Genomic DNA, 16,068 nt, shown 5'->3' with positions numbered 1-16,068 from the left:
TAATGTCATTATGATGATTCCATTTGTTTCACTATCCACTCTGTGCAGGGGCAAAGCTTATTACATGTTTAAACTGTAGAGATACAATCATTTTACTGCTGTAAAATCCAAATTTTGTCTTATTTAAAATATAAATCTAATATAATCTGCTTCTTAATGTATGTTCTTTAAAATACAGCGTGTGTTTTTTAATATATTATAATTATAATATTATTATGTGGACATGCATATTAGATCGTTTTTTAGTGAAATATAATCCCTCCAGAAAGGCAGGAAAAGCCCGGAAACTTACTTTAAAACTAAATATGTTTCTAAATACTTTAAAACTAAATATGTTCCCTAAAACGGTGACAGAGCTACAGACCCATGACAGCCTTACACAGGTAGCCAGCAGCTATGACCAGCACTACTTGTGCAGTTAATAAAAGGACAGGTAATGTTTGTCGCGCTGTTGCACACACAGCACGCTCGTTTGTTTCAGTTCGTCAGTTGCAACAAGACAGCTTACCAACGTGTACGTAATAAGCTAATACTCCTGGTGCTACACACTACAGTGTGCGCTGTACACCTACTTACTGGTTGTGTCGCATCAGTCTGTGTCTCTGAGTTAACTTGTGTTGCTCCTACATTGTATATGATGGCGTGGGAGCAGCGCCCTTTCGCGCATACGTTCCTGAGTGCGCGTGAGAGAGGTGTCCTGGATTGAGTGGTGGCTGGTTGTGGTGCCTTGTCGCGCGCGTGTAAAGGGGCTCTGGGTGGCGTAATCTTGTGTGCATGCGAGAGGTGGTCCGGATTGAGTAGTGGCTGGGTGTGGCACCCTCTCGCACGTGCAGGAGGGGCTCAGAGTGGGTAATCTTGTGCACCTGGATTTTATGTGGGAGCAGCGCCCTTTCGCACATTAGCGAGAGGGCGCTGCTCCCACGCGTTTTTCCTGTCCCTGCAGGAGCAACAGGAACTGAAGGAGGAGCAGGAGCGGCTGGGGAAGCGACCGGAGAAGCAGGACCTGCCGGACGAGCATGAGCAGCATTCTTCACCTGATGCAAGAGACAGGAGCAGCAGCCATCATTAATAAATGCAACACCATATCAAAATAATAAAATCAATCGGTGTCATTCATAAAGTTGAAGTTGTGTCACTTCAGTCTTCAGCACTTCCTCAAAACATGAAGAAATCCTTTCTCCTTACAAATATCTCAAGGTTTTATGACAACATGATTCTTTGATTAAAATTCATTGTTTACGTTTATTGGTAAATATTGACCCTTGAACCACATCTTCACACTTCAACAACACTGATACACACTGGGAATGTGTATGCCAGTGTTGGTGGTCATCTGAAGTTCACTGTACAGATAAATCCTGTGAGTCTTTGGCACACCTTTGCGTTCATTGAACGTCTTCTTCCTTTTGATCAACTGATGGTCAAGTGTGTGGTGTTCCTGTGGATAACCAATCCTCCTGACATCACCACCGCGTTGCTTTTATAGGACAATATGTGAAAGGAAAAATGACACAACAGCAACAAAGACAAAACAATGTTTACAATTAAATACATGAAATACTTTTAGGTTCATGGTCATTCAGCTGGCCAAAGAACCCATCTACTTATACAAAAATCCATGAGCAACACAATGTTTGGAGTAAAGCACTTTTAAGCGGTGGTTAAATATACAAATAGATTAGTAAATAGTGACAAAGTAAATTTATGTGTATAATTCAATGTAGTCTGATATTTTCAACAAACTTCAGTGCTCTTTGAAAATTCCCCAAAGTATGCTTGTCATGGTCCCCGTGTCTCTCTGGCTGGCTCAAGCTGGCGACAGGTTTCTCTCTCTCTCCCTCGCTCCTGTCTGCCTGGCCGGAGCTCGTTACAGGCTCTTGCTCTTGGCCCACACACCTGTGTGATTGTCACCACCTGCTGCTGGATCTGGCTGATTCTCTCAGTTGCTATTTAATGATTAAATAGCATTGATTTAATTATCTTGAACCCCCCCTTCCTGACCAGGTTACGGTCCTTTCCTGAGTTTCCGGTGTGTTGTGGCGTTTGTGCGGAGGAGCTGCGGCGGTCATTGTGCTGAAGAGAAAGCGTGTATGTTGATTCCCCCCTCTCCCTGGAGCCCTGGACCCCCACCCAACTAACTGTACATATCTATAGCACTGAGGTGTTCCCCGTTGTAAATAAACTGCCTTCTTTTGTTTGCAAAGAACTCTGTCGAGTCCGTCCGGTAGCCATGACAGTGTTGTTCAGAAGAAAAAGGAAAAGATGAAATGTCTACATGGGCCAAATCTGAGTCAGGCTAGTTTGTTTATTAAGGATGTTCTTTGTTTCATACAGTAAAACAAAAACAGTTTATTATGCTTTATTTAGTGAGGGGCAAAGATTTGGGTTTATGTTTAAAGGAGAAAAACGTTGCTAAAGTGAAGTAAAACAGACTGATAATCAAATAAAGACACAGTGCGGAAACGGAACATGGTAAATGTCAGTGTTACACATTTAAAATATACCACCATTCGTCTGTGTTTAAGTATCCTAATATCTTAGACCATATTTAAATTCACTGAGATATTAAATGAAAACGATCCAGCACTTACGTACAGATATTTTTCACTCTAGCAGACACTTGTGTTAAACAGATCCTTTAATTTTAGTACAGGTTCTGTAATGTAAGTACAGAAAATTAAAAAGTAGCTCTTCTGATGACATTTCTGGGGTCTCCTCCTCCTGTGTGACCAAACATAACATGTATCAGCTGCTCGCTATCATCGATGGTGTCAAATCAAATCTAATCAAATCAAATCACTTTTATTGTCACATCACATGTGCAGGCACACTGGCACAGCACATGCGAGTGAAATTCTTGTGTGCGAGCCCCACAAGCAACAGAGATGTGCAAACACAACAACACAAACGAGCAAAATACAAGAATGGCCAACCTGAAACTAATAAATATATGTACAATATATAATAGTGTATGCATTTCTGGATGTGTATACTAAATATTTTCCTACGTGTGTGTGTGTGTGTGTGTGTGTGTGTGTGTGTGTGTGTGTGTGTGTGTGTGTGTGTGTGTGTGTACACATTTTTACAAATTAAATAGTAAAATCCAGAAACAATAGGGACTTTCTAAATAACTGCCAAACTTTCAATGGAAATCCTTTTCTTGGTGTGTCTGTGTGTGTATGAGACAAAGAGACAGTTAGAATCCATATTAATTTTATGTGAAATTAAATATTAAATTGAGTGTTTAGAGCAGTCTGACGCCTCGGTATTTAGCTTAAAGGAAATACTTGTACAGACACAGACCTTTTATTTTTTTAGTGTGTGGCTAAAACACAGCTGACCACTTTTGCTACACTTGCTGAGACTGAAATCGTTATTAATCAGGAAGCCTCCATCCCCCACAGTGATTTCTACTTCTGCTTCCAGGATAAAGCAGTGTAATCCAGGCCTGTCAGAGGAGCACAGGGGACCAGGAAAGGCGTGTTTATCTGTCAGACAGAAACAGGAAGCAACGAGGAGCAGTGCCACAGTTCAAGGCGATTCATTTTCTTATAGCATTTAAACTCGGCACACACCTGCACAAAGACAGGAAGACAGGTAAACTAGCTTTCTGCTTTCTTCTTATCTTGCTCTCACAGCAGGTCTTTTCCCATTTGATGACTCTGTGAAGAAACAAGTTTAAACATTTACAGAAAAGCTGCACTTCCTGCTGTGTAGTGATTCTGTTGTGTGTACGTCAGGATGTGTGTGTACTCCAGGGTCGTTTTTTCTTGTTCTTTGATTTTGTTTAAACTGAACCCTCAGTGAGAATTTGAGGGAAATCTTCTCTGAGTGTCTGCTGCAGCACAGTTTTAACTCTTTCACAGAGGAAGAATGAGGGGGGAGTACATCAAAGTGTTGGACACCTGTTACTTTCAGATTTCTGTTTGAGACTGGATCAGTTTAAGAATAAACATCACGGTTCAGGTAAACAAAAATCATTGGGTATTGTGTAAGAGCGGTCAAAACAGAGAAGTTAGAGAAATCCAGAGGGACTATATTTACAGGCGCGTCTGTGGTTAAGTCTGAAAAAGTCTAAATTATTTCAGCTCTTCAATAGTTTTCATTAGCCATTTTTAAAATGATGGTTGGTTTCTTCATTTCAATTTAGTTTTAATTCATTCCAGACTCTGGAAATCGATGCATCACGTTTCTCTACAAAAACGATACTAATGCTTAAGGAAAAGAGTTATGATTCTAGATCGAAGTTAGACCTGTTTGATTTTTTCTTGTTACTTCAACTCATTAAAAATAAATAATATTGTACTCAGATTTTTTTTTCAGTTTCAGTTTATTCTGTATAAACTGTCCATCCTCTCTGTCTCTTTAGCTTGTCATGGACTTTGTAGATCCCATCCTGTCCATCGCCTCACAGATCTATGACCTGGTTGAGAATGTGAAGGCCAATAAAAAGCGCTGCCGACGTGTTTGTAACCGAGTCAAAGCCTTGGAGAAGCTGGTGAAGTCCATCAAACAGACGCCTCCAGGGGTAGAAAAACCTCTGAGAGAACTGTCCGTCACTCTTCAATCAGCACAGGAACTTATCAGAAAATATGCCTCAGCCAATTTGGTGGAGCGCATCCTAAACTCCAGCAACCATGGAGACGAGTTCAACAGTGTGAACGAACGGCTCAACGATGCCTTCCAGGTGCTGTCTGGAGCTTTGCAGGTGGAGCAGGGGAACATGCTGTATGAGGTATTTAAACAGACGACCAGAGAGAAAGAAGATCAGTTGGATGGGAGGGAGGACGACGCAGAACTGAAGACATGTGAGGGGAAACTGATTATGGATTTGCTTTTGTAGAGAGATTTGAGCAGAAACAATTAACTACTTGGTCTCAAATGTGATACTTGTCCATTGTTATGCAGGGATGAGTGGACCAAGAGAGCAGGATCTTTACCAGAAAGTTTCCTAATTTTGTTTACAGCTAACAAGTGTGTGTCTATGAAGAGGGCTGAAAGTCAGACCCACAATCTTAAAATGAGTTTTGAGTGAATTGGGAGCCAGTGCAGCTGGAGCAGCAACAGATTTGGTCAGAAGCCTTTCAGCAGAGATCTGAACAACCTGCAGACAATCCAGGGAGCTTTTGCTTAGACAAGTAAACAGTGAATTGCAATAATCCAAACGTGATGAAATAAGTGCATTACTAACATTTCCCCATTCTAGAGTGATATAATGGGACTTAACATTGCAATATTTCTTACGTGATATAAACAAGAGTGAACCAAAGATTTATAAAGAGAGCCGGGGATTTATAATTACTAATAATTAAATGCAGAGAGGTGTATAAACATTTAGTGAGTGAAAAAAAGTGACTGAAGAAGAAAAACTCAATGCATCATGGGAATCTCCCAGCAGTCTACACCTATTGCAGAATAACTGAGGATTCAGGGTCACCTGGTCCAGCCCTAACTATATGCTTTAGCAAAAAGGAAAGTTTGAAGCCTAATCTTGAAAGTAGAGATAGTGTCTGTCTCCTGAATCCAAACTGGAAGCTGGTTCCACAGAAGAGGGGCCTGAAAACTGAAGGCTCTCCCTCCCATTCTACTTTTAAATACTCTAGGAACAACAAGTAGGCCTGCAGAGCGAGAGCGAAGTGCTCTAATAGGGTGATATGGTACTACAAGGTCATTAAGATAAGATGGGGCCTGATTATTTAAGACCTTGTATGTGAGGAGCAGGATTTTGAATTCTGGATTTAACAGGAAGCCAAAACAGGAGAAATCTGCTCTCTCTTTCTAGTCCCTGTCAGGACTAAAAGTCCAGCCTGGAAGTAATAAATGCATGAACTACTTTTTCAGCGTCACTGTGAGACAGGATATTTCTCATTTTAGAGATGTTGCGCAAATGGAAGAAAGCAGTCTTACATATTTGTTTAATATGTGTGTTGAAGGACACGTCCTGGTAAAAAGTGACTCCAAGGTTCCTCACAGTGTTACTGGAGGCCAAGCTAATGCCATCCAGAGTAAGAATCTGCTTAGATACCATATTTCTAAGACTTTCTGGGCCGAGTAAAATAACCTCAGTTTTATCTGAAATCAGAGGCAACAAATTAGAGGTCATCTATAATTAACCTTAGTGTGTGAAGAAGAACTTATATGAACAAAGTTGAGCCTTTTAGATGGTTATAATTCAAATTGGCATGTGTCAGGTATACTGCATTTGTCCAAAACGGCTGTAAGCTGCTTAGCTACAGCCTTTTTATAAAATCTTAGCAATAAACTGTAATTTTGAGATTGGTCTTTATCTGCCAAGAAGTGAAGGACCAAGCTTGTTTGTTTTGGGGGGTTTTTATCTGTGGATGACAGCATTCATAAAATAAGGAGGGATTTGGCCAGAGAGCAGTGAGGTGCTGATTATAGTGAGCACTCAGGGACCACTAGCCTGAAAGACATTTTTCAACAAAGACACAGATAAAATGTTGAGAACAGGAAGTTGTTTTTTTCTTTCAAGAAAAAACATTTTCACAATATTTGAGGTAAAGCAGGAGTAACGATATCAGTAATGTTGTCAAATTAGATCCTATGGCTTTCTCTGTTTGCTCTTCAGTGCTCCTGGAGTACATGAAGGATCAGCAAGAGAAAACCAACACCATGCTGAAACAGTTTGAGCATCTTAAAGTCAACGTGGAAAAAGTCGTGGAGATGTGTGAGTGCAGCACATATAGAGTTTCATTACGGATAGAAACAACTAAATCTGAAAAAACAAAGGCCCACCTGACCCCGTCAAAATCAGATGAATTTCACATCTACAGACCCTTAGAGTATATAGGGATGGGTCAGCCTCATAGGGTAACGTGAATTTATTTATTTAAAAGGGACAGCGCAGTTTAACATAGTTCAAGTGCAAGCCATGAAACTGATGTGCCGCACAGGTTTATAGCTACTGCTAATTTTCAACAATTGTCCCTTGTTGGGCTTACAATCTAAATAGATACATTTTACAATAAAACATACATTTTCATAAAACCAAATTACATCATAAATACAATTACAGCTACTCGACAATAATTTTAAATGAAATTAAAATCATTAGTTAAAATGACTACATCTTTGATTTCCCTTTAACCACACGTTAACCTTCAATGTAAAAGATCTAATGTCTGTAATCAATTTGATATCGGTTGGAAGTGTGCTCCACAGATGGCGAGCCTTTATAGAAAAAGCTGACTGACCGAATGTAGATCTGCGATATAATATCTTGCAGTTGCCGTTCACCTTACTCCTAGTAATACGAATACTTATGAAGTAGGGCTGGGCGATATGACCCAAAATTCATATCTCGATATTTTTTAGCTGGATGGCGATATAAGATATATATCTCGATTTTTTTTTTTTAAGTCATAAGTTAAGAACAAAAAGAGAGTTCCTAGTCACACTGTGTCCCAGATGTCACACGGGCACTTTTATTTACATACAGCGTAGATGTACATGAAGAAATTACTCAAAAATAAATTATCAGCATTTATTAAATAATCATGGTCCATAAATAAAAGAAAACAATGTTGTTTTTGTGCATAACAAAAAGCTCACAATTGTGCAGTCAAAATGTAAACTAATAGACGCTGAGCATAATAACAAAAACACAGATTTCACAGCTGCACCACGTCTCTGAACAGGTGCCATTTGTGGTCCTTATACACACACAGTACGGTAATATTACGTTGAAGCACAGTACGTATCACTCCGCGAGGCTCCTCCTCGGTAGCCGTAATCCTCCGACAATCCATCAAGCGGTGCAGCTCCGTAGCTTAGCAAAGTCATATTAAAACATTTTTTGACAGATTGCTGAGCGCTGTGTACCACATAAAATCGGTTCGCGGTCAGTAAGCACAACTAGAATTCATACATAAGGCGCACTGTCGATTTTTGAGAAAGTGAAAGGATTTTAGGCCGTGCAGCCCCTCCGGGCTGCATGTCGTTAGCGCGGTTAGCTCGCTAGCGCGGTTAGCTCGCTAACATGTTGACTCCGTCCAGCCCCACGCACGGTAACTCGCTAACGGAGATTTTCCGCTTTCATCTTGTCATTGCCTGCAGGTGAAGCTATGGGGGAGGGGGAGTTGTGTTCAGTGAAGGAGAGGCGAGGCCGAGTAACGTTGCGTAGAGACAAAAGTGGACGAAAGAGAGGCAAACCTGCGGCTCCACAAGTATAATTATAACGTAACATAGACTATATCGATATAAACGATATTGTCACATCTTATATCTCGTATGAAAATATATCGATATTTTTTTAAAAAAACTCGATATATCGCCCAGCCCTATTATGAAGTATTTAATTTACTTCATAAGTAAATTAAATATTCAGATGAAAAAGCCATTTAAGCTCTTTTAAAAAGAGTGATTAAAAACTTCACATCCATGTCACAAATTAACAACTTGTCCTGTATTCAGGACAATTTTTCCATAACTAACTTTGGCCATTGGGCTCTATCAGTGTCTGACTAAACTGCAGCAGTTTAATGTCTGTGATGCAGAGAAACAAAAACAACGACTGGGAATCTGGATTTTTAATCACTGGAGGAAACTCCCAAAAGGCTCATACCACCATGAATTTGGGCAAACAAAACAAACAAAATAAACAAACTGCTGAACTGTGAATGGTTTATGTTTTGGTTTTTTTGTCTGTTTTACCTTTTTATTATTTGTTATGTGTAGCACTTTGTGAATCTGTCTAGAAAGGTGCTACATAAATAAAAAAAATGTATTATTTATATAATTTACTGACAAGTTTTTTTTCTTCTTTTTACAGTGAATAAGCCCAGCATCACTAGTGTGGACATCCGAATGATTAAACCACAGGAGCTAAAGTACAAACATCCCAAAAAGCCCTTCATGGAAACAGCAACCTCAGAGGTCTACAAAGGAGAATATCGTGGATTCACAGTTGCCATCAAGAGATATATCGACCCTGTGAACACCAACCTAGGGTCTGTGCCACAGTTCAGCTGCATACTGAGAAAAAAAATGTTTTGTTTTTTTTACATAAAATAAGCAGTTCTATATAGTCAGAAGCCACCAATGAACTTAAATTCATTTGCAGACTTTGTTTATTCAGAAATACATTAAAACATTGGCTAGAAGAGAAATCTGTCTCCTAGAAACAAGGATTAAAGAATAATTTGATATGAAGGAGTTTAAACTAAACTTAAATTTGAGCTCAAACATTAGAATACTGTTTACGTGTATTTACATCGGTATGTATTCATTGTCACCATAAAGGTTTTTTTTTTTTACCATTTGCAGAAAGGTGCAGTCCATTTTCAACAAAGAAGTCGACACCATGAAGAGATTTGAGTCGCCCAACATCCTGCGAATGTTTGGTATCAGTATCCTGGGTGAGAATGGTGAGTTGAATGTAGCCTGTCAGTAACGTTGCAGACAGACAGAGGTGGTAAAACTTAGAGTCTAAGTCTTTACTTTGTCCCAGCTTTGGGAATATATGGTCTCATACAAATGTTCTTATTGAAGGATTCTGGTGGCATCCTCTAGGTCATTTGGTGCCAGTAGGTACCCATGTCATTGCTATCTGTCAGAGCTGATGAGTCTCCTGCAGGGAACAGTGCCATGGAGCTTGCACAAGCACTTTGTAACAAAACCACAGCAGACCCGATGATGTTTGCGTGCTTTTTAGCATTAACTTTATTTACACAGTCGGTCACTGTTTGCAGGAACCTGAGGTGAAGAGACAACTATCTGACAAGGACTCAGGGAGAAGACGCAGACTATATACAGGAACAGGGATAATAAGGCATTCGTAAACTCAATCAAGACATTGTGCTTGTTTGACAGAGCATATGATAAAGACTGAATCGTTCTTGTGGTCCTGTATCTGTTTAAAAAAACAACAACAAGAGACAAGGAACAATTGGACAGTCCAATTTCCTAACATGCCACAGTTCCTTGTAACATGTTAAGACATTGGACGGTCAGTGGCTATACTAAAGTTATCTTATGTTATAATGTTTTTATTATAGCATGCTGATGTCAGTTTTCATGTCCCCGTATAGTGTTGTGATATCTGGGTAAGGTAAAGTTTTTACTGATTTTTGCATTTGGTGCGGCCTTGACCCGATTTTCATCTAAACAAATAGACAGACAGGCAAACAAATAAGGAAATAAGCAAATGGGACTGATTGCATACCCCCTCCCTTTTGGGGGAGAACAAAAAAGAGAAGTAAAAACAAAGAAAGTCACATGAGAAGCTACAGTCCCCTTAAAAAACAAGTTTTCACAGAACTCTGTGCAGTCCTATAAAGACTTTCTGTAAAAATAAAACAGGAAGTAAAACAGGAAGCAAAATGAAGCAATTTTTCAAAATTATGAAGGAAGTGAAAATTAGAGATTACAACAAAAGATGGGGAAAAGTTTGCTATGAACTTGTAATAACTTGTTCTTGTGACTACCTGTAGGACCCAACCCTCAGTTCTTCATCATCATGGAGTACTGCGAGAAAGGAAGTCTTCGTCAGGTTCTGGACTCTGACTGCAGGCTGTCCTGGATCAGGAAAGCTCGTATGTGTTTCGATGCAGCACAAGGACTCTATCGGTCAGTGTTTCTGCTTTATTGGCAAATTATTATATTATAAATAATTATTATAATTGCTTTTTTTTTAAATCTTAGAAAGCACATTTAAAAAAGTCCAAACCAAACAGCAGGTGAGTCGCTGAGCCTGAGATGAGAATGTGTAGTTTATGCACTAATGTTTTTAACTGTCATATTTTAGACTACACAATACAGAAGAAAAATCTAAGGTGCACGGGTGCATCAACAGCAGCAAGTTCTTGGTGGCTGAAGGCTACACCGTCAAGGTACTGAGGGCAGTGCATGCTGGGATTCCTTGCAGTCCAAATTGAACAGCATCACTGATGATGTTGTTGTTCTTTTTAGCTCGGAGGTTTTGAGCTGGCAAAAACAGAAACGTCTCTGAAAAAGGTGAAGAAATCTACCAATGACGACGCAATCAGGTCCCTGTGCTACTACTCTCCCGAGAGGCTCAACAACATCAACCATCCTTACAGCAAAGAGTGTGAGATGTACAGGTGAGCACCAGCCTGGGATATACTTCCACTCACACCAGCATTAAATGAGTTTTTGTTCAGCTGAAATGATGTGAAAAAGTTTTAGCACACTTACTGATTTATTATTTTTTGAATATTTGTCACAATGGCATGTTTAAAATTTTATATAAGACAAAGATAAATTGAGCAAATCCAAAATGGTGTTTAAGTATGTCACGGTCTTGGTTACGAATGACGGAAGAAGGGAGCGGGAGATCGACAGACGGTTTGGTGTTACGGCTGCAGTAATGCAGACGCTGCACCGGTCTGTCGTGGTGAAGAAAGAGCTGAGTATAAAAGCGAAGCTCTCAATTTACCGGTTGATCTACGTCCCTTCCCTCACCTATGGTCACAAGCTGTGGGTAGTGACCGAAAAAACTGTAGTAACTGGATACAAGCAGCAGAAATGGGCTTCCTCTGAAGGGTGTCTGGCCTCTCCCTGAGAGATTGGGTGAGAAGTTCAGCCATCTGGGAGGGGCTCAGAGTGGAGCTGCTGCTCCTCCACATTAAATAGAGCCAGTTGAGGTGGTTCATGCATCTGACACAGATGCCTCCCGTGTGGCTCGTCGGCAGTGTTGGGCAAGTTACTTATAAAAAGTAATTAATTATAGTGTTACTTCTTCAAAAAAAGTAACTGAGTTACAATATTCTAAAAGTAATTAATTACTTGAAAAGTAACTATTGCGTTACTTTAAAAAACGTTTAACCCTCTGGGGCCCAGGGTATAATTGGCCATTTTTAACTACTTTTGATTTTCCCTCCACATTTTACCTTGTTTGGTATCATCCTTTTCAGCACAACCTCACGTGTCTGAATTTACAGTTATGTTTTCATTTTGACAAACTGTATTAACACAATTGATCTAAAATCAGACAAAAAACATAAAATCAGAGTAGAAAAAGTTATATTTTTACTGTTACAACCACAAACATGTTTAATGAATCGTGTTTCACAACTTTAAATGCAAATATAAATGGTCAATTTTAAAATCCTATGCACAAGTTTTGCAAACAACAAAGTTATTTGCATCCATTTACCTTTTACCTTGATTTTTTTAATAACCATTTCAAACTATTTACAGAACAATCAGCTGTTCTTCAATAAGATGCACACAAATTATTTGTGCCACTCCAAAAATTTCTGTCCACTATAAAGGAGAACATCACAGCCTGATACCTGCAGGTCTGACATCAGCAGGTGTATCACTCCTGTTTCTACCTGGAGACAGCAGCCGCCTCATTGTTCTGACACACAACACAAAACTATCCACAACACTACACACTAACTACACAAGACAACACATTAACTACACACCCCAAACACGCTAAACGTCACAGATTTCTCACATCTCAAAACTCGCTCTCTCTCTTTTTCTGCTGCCTCTCTCTCTCTCTCTCTCTCTCTCTGTCACTCCTAAAACTTCCCGTTTTTTTGTTTTTTAATTTTTGCTCATAAGCAGAGAGTGCTCGCCGCGCTGTCTTTAGACAGTAAACGTGACGAAACTATTGAGGAAAAAGCGCCGCGTATATCTTGTTTATCATGACTCTGGTTTTACGTGGCCGATCAACACAGTTTATAAACTGGTATAAATCACCTTGTTGCTTTGTCTTTAAGTGGTCATGTGACTGGCTCACCACGACTACTTTATTCTTCCTCAGTCAAACAGCAGCACTCATGCGATTGTTTTGCCTCCTTAGCTCCAGCTGTTGTGCTAGACAGTGATCGTGATTACCGTCCGCGGGAGCGCGCGCAGCTGCTTAAAGCTGTAGCGCCCAGATTACTTACAGCTACTTCCGTGCAACTGATATAAGATGCGGTGAGCTGAACACAGCTTCAACCGTCTGTTTGTTGAAAAATAGTAACGGACCGCATTTTCTTGTTAGTAACTGTAATGGCGTTGTAATGATAGGAATAGTAATTAGTTAGATTACTCGTTACTGAAAAAAGTAACGCCGTTAGTAACGCCGTTACTTGTAACGCCGTTATTCCCATCACTGCTTGTCGGTGAGGTGTTCCGGGCATGTCTCATGGGGAGGAGGCCCCATGGCAGACCCAGGAAAAGCTGGAGAGCTTATATCTCTCGGCTGGCCTGGGAACACCTTGGTGTTCCCCTGGAAAAGCTGGTGGAAGCGGTTGGGGAGGAGGAGATCTGGGCTTCTCTGCTTAGGCTGCTGCCCCTGCAACCCAGCCTCAGATAAGCGAAAGAGGATGGATGGATGATAGAAACTAAACTGAAACTAAACATACAAATTTGAAACTAAACTGAAACAAGCAAACTCACTCTGGAAACTAAATGAAATTAAACTGAACTAAATAGAAACCAAATAGAAAAACTATAATATCCCTGATTTACAAGGTGGACCTGCTGGTGTGTTTCCACAACATCATCCTGCTGCATAACCTGGGTGAGTTTTAGGGCATGAACTGATCATGCCCAAATGCTTTAGAAAACGTTCCTTCTAAAACGTTCCTATTTTCATTGTTGTCTTTCAGCTTTGGAATCGTCCTGTGGGAAGTCGCAACCCGTAAGAAACCCTTTGAAGGTTTGTATCTGCTGAAAATCAACTTGTATTATCTTGGTATTAAACACTTCAAATAAGGCAGGTGGACTTCATTTTCTTTTGGGAAGACATTTGAACTGTATTCCAAGACGCTTATTCTGCTCTAAAAGCTGATTGAGCTACTATCTTAATGTCTCTGTATTACTGTAAGGGCTTTACTTAAAAATATACAAGGTGAATGTGATTGCTGTGGTAATTTGGAGCTATATAAATAAAATTTAATTGAATCGAACTGAATAGATAATGGCACGGCATGGTAATGTCTCACAGAGCTGTCACACCTTGGCACATGTGACAGCAGTGGCCCAGGCCTTGATTCATACCTTGGTTCATGTGAAGTTTAATGACTCACATGCATACAGAAGTGAAATGTCTTCGCAAACCAAAAAGAAATCCCATCGACTTCATTTTGAGTGCCTAACACTACCATGAACCTGAATCACTGAGAACTTGTGCAGTCAGGCATCCGTACCAAGTTGTCTGTACATGTTTTCCAGGTTTTTCAGATGAAGAAATTTATAGGAAGGTGTTAGAAGAGAAGTGCAAAGAGCCGCTTCCCGATGACTGTCCTGCAGAACTGGGCCAGCTAATAAACGAGTGCCGAGACTTCGATAGCTTCCAGAGGCCTTCAGCTGGAGGTGATAATAATAATAATGACTCCATCAGTATGTTCAGTTATCTTTCTGTGACTGTCGGGGTTCAGTTCACTAAATTTCTAACAATATTTTGTCTTCTGTAGTACTGGTGGATAGACTGCGCAGTGTGGTGGCACAGTTAGAGGACCAATGAAACTCTTCATCTGCCTTTCTGCTGGCCAGGCTTATCCTCAGGGGAGGAAATGCAGCTTTGAATAAAACTGGACTTTAACTTGTGGGCCACTAAATTGTATTTATATTCTACCTTTAGGGTACCTGGGTCGTTGACACAGTGATTTCAGTTTTGTACCTTTTTATTAGTGTTCTCATCTTAGTTTATTTTTGTGAAGATTTTGGTTTTTGTTTTGCATTTCTATTTTTTCCCCAGTTCTTCTTGGTGTGTGTTTATGTGGTTCTCAAGTTTTGGCTTCCTTATTCCCTCTATTCTGTGTCCAGTCAGGCTGTGTCTGCCCTGATCCCACGTCTCTGTTCCCTCTGTTGCAGTGCCTGCTTGTGAGTCTGTGTCTGTAAGTTCAGTCTGTGTTTCCTGTTTTACTTTGAAAGTCTGTGTCTCATGTTAATGTGTCTGGTTTTGCTTCCTTTGTCTCGTTAGGTCTGATTTGCCCCAGCTGTGTTTCCCTCCTGTTTCCCATTCCCTGATTGCTCCCTCTGTGTATTTAAGCCCTGTGTTTCTCTTTGTCCGGGTTGCGATCTACCCTCGTTTCATGCTGTGTGTTCTGCCCGCCCGCCCGCCCGCCCAGGTTATTGTAGTGATGGGTGGATGAGGCCTTGTGAAGTGTTTCAACACATTCCCCAAACTGTATCGATACTGTGTCGACACACTGTTGCTATTTTGCTCCATACTGACACCTGCTGGACCTTAAATATCATTGCAGGCAACTTACTTGAGACTCACAACAGACACTGATTCAATGACCTAGTCATATTTGTATACACAGTCCATGGAATCATTTTATATCTTTTACATTGCAAATATTGTAGACATCTTTAAATATATTGTGAATCACATTAAGCGAAAATTAAAACGAAAGTATTATGAATGTAATGTTACCCATTTAAATGTAATTGACTCTTCAGAAAATTGACTATTCAGAAAAATAAGTTTATCCAATGTTTTTGCATTCAATCTATTGCATTTTTTGGACACCATCTCCTTAGCTTTGGAAAAAACACGCTCACAGGGCACAGATAAAGCTGGGGTACACAAAAACTGTAAAGCCAGGTGGAAAAGGTTCAGATAAGATGTCCTCCTAGTCCCCCAGTACGTTAAAGGATCCTCTGATCTTGGAATGTTCCTCTCCAACATTCTCCACAATACTAAGGGGTTGGCTGTCCTTTATAATAAAATTCAGGACTGCCTGGTCAAAAACAGTCTTCCTAGATGCTTGATTTCAAAATAATAAAACACATATTTTTAAAAAAATATATGATGATAATGCTGCTCAGTGTCTATATAGGCCTACCTGTGTTCATTCTCGGTGTGTTTGTCTCCTCATTTTCATCTTTGGCTCTGTAATGCCTAAACACTGAGGAGGTGCTTTTGTTTGTGTAAGAAGCTCGGCAGAACAGATGTGACATTTAACCTGCATAAAATGAAATAAATATTTTACACTGCAGGTCACATTGCTGTTTTTCCTGTTCTGATAGATTACACTGAAACAAAGACAGACAAACAGTTACCTTATTTGCAGTTAAAAGATCAAAATGATCCCACACAGCAGAAACATTTCTTTTTCTTTCGGGCTCCGTTTT

The 16,068-nt window shown here is 40.0% G+C and overlaps 1 protein-coding gene across 2 annotated transcripts; it reads left to right on the top strand.

Moving 5' to 3' along the window:
• Positions 1 to 3,418: 3,418 nt before the first annotated feature.
• On the top strand, positions 3,419 to 15,957 carry LOC102297469 (mixed lineage kinase domain like pseudokinase). 2 transcript variants are annotated; one of them, XM_005946731.2, is made up of 11 exons: positions 3,427 to 3,597; positions 4,370 to 4,808; positions 6,590 to 6,688; positions 8,792 to 8,969; positions 9,286 to 9,386; positions 10,452 to 10,587; positions 10,766 to 10,850; positions 10,930 to 11,081; positions 13,593 to 13,642; positions 14,158 to 14,298; positions 14,400 to 15,953. In XM_005946731.2, exons 2-11 carry the CDS (start codon positions 4,376 to 4,378, stop codon positions 14,447 to 14,449), a joined length of 1,425 nt encoding a protein of 474 aa, XP_005946793.1. In that variant the 5' UTR covers positions 3,427 to 3,597; positions 4,370 to 4,375; the 3' UTR covers positions 14,450 to 15,953. The 2 variants fall into 2 exon arrangements, with proteins under 2 accessions (XP_005946794.1, XP_005946793.1); XM_005946732.2 differs by lacking the exon at positions 6,590 to 6,688 and having other exon boundaries at positions 3,419 to 3,597; positions 14,400 to 15,957.
• The last annotated feature ends 111 nt before the right edge of the window (positions 15,958 to 16,068 follow it).

The sequence above is a fragment of the Haplochromis burtoni genome, unplaced genomic scaffold, assembly GCF_018398535.1.
Source record: "Haplochromis burtoni strain Fernald_Lab_line unplaced genomic scaffold, NCSU_Asbu1 Contig_487, whole genome shotgun sequence".
Taxonomy (NCBI): Eukaryota; Metazoa; Chordata; class Actinopteri; order Cichliformes; family Cichlidae; genus Haplochromis; species Haplochromis burtoni.
Note: the sequence above shows the minus strand (reverse complement) of the source record. Positions and strands in the feature narration are given on the sequence as shown.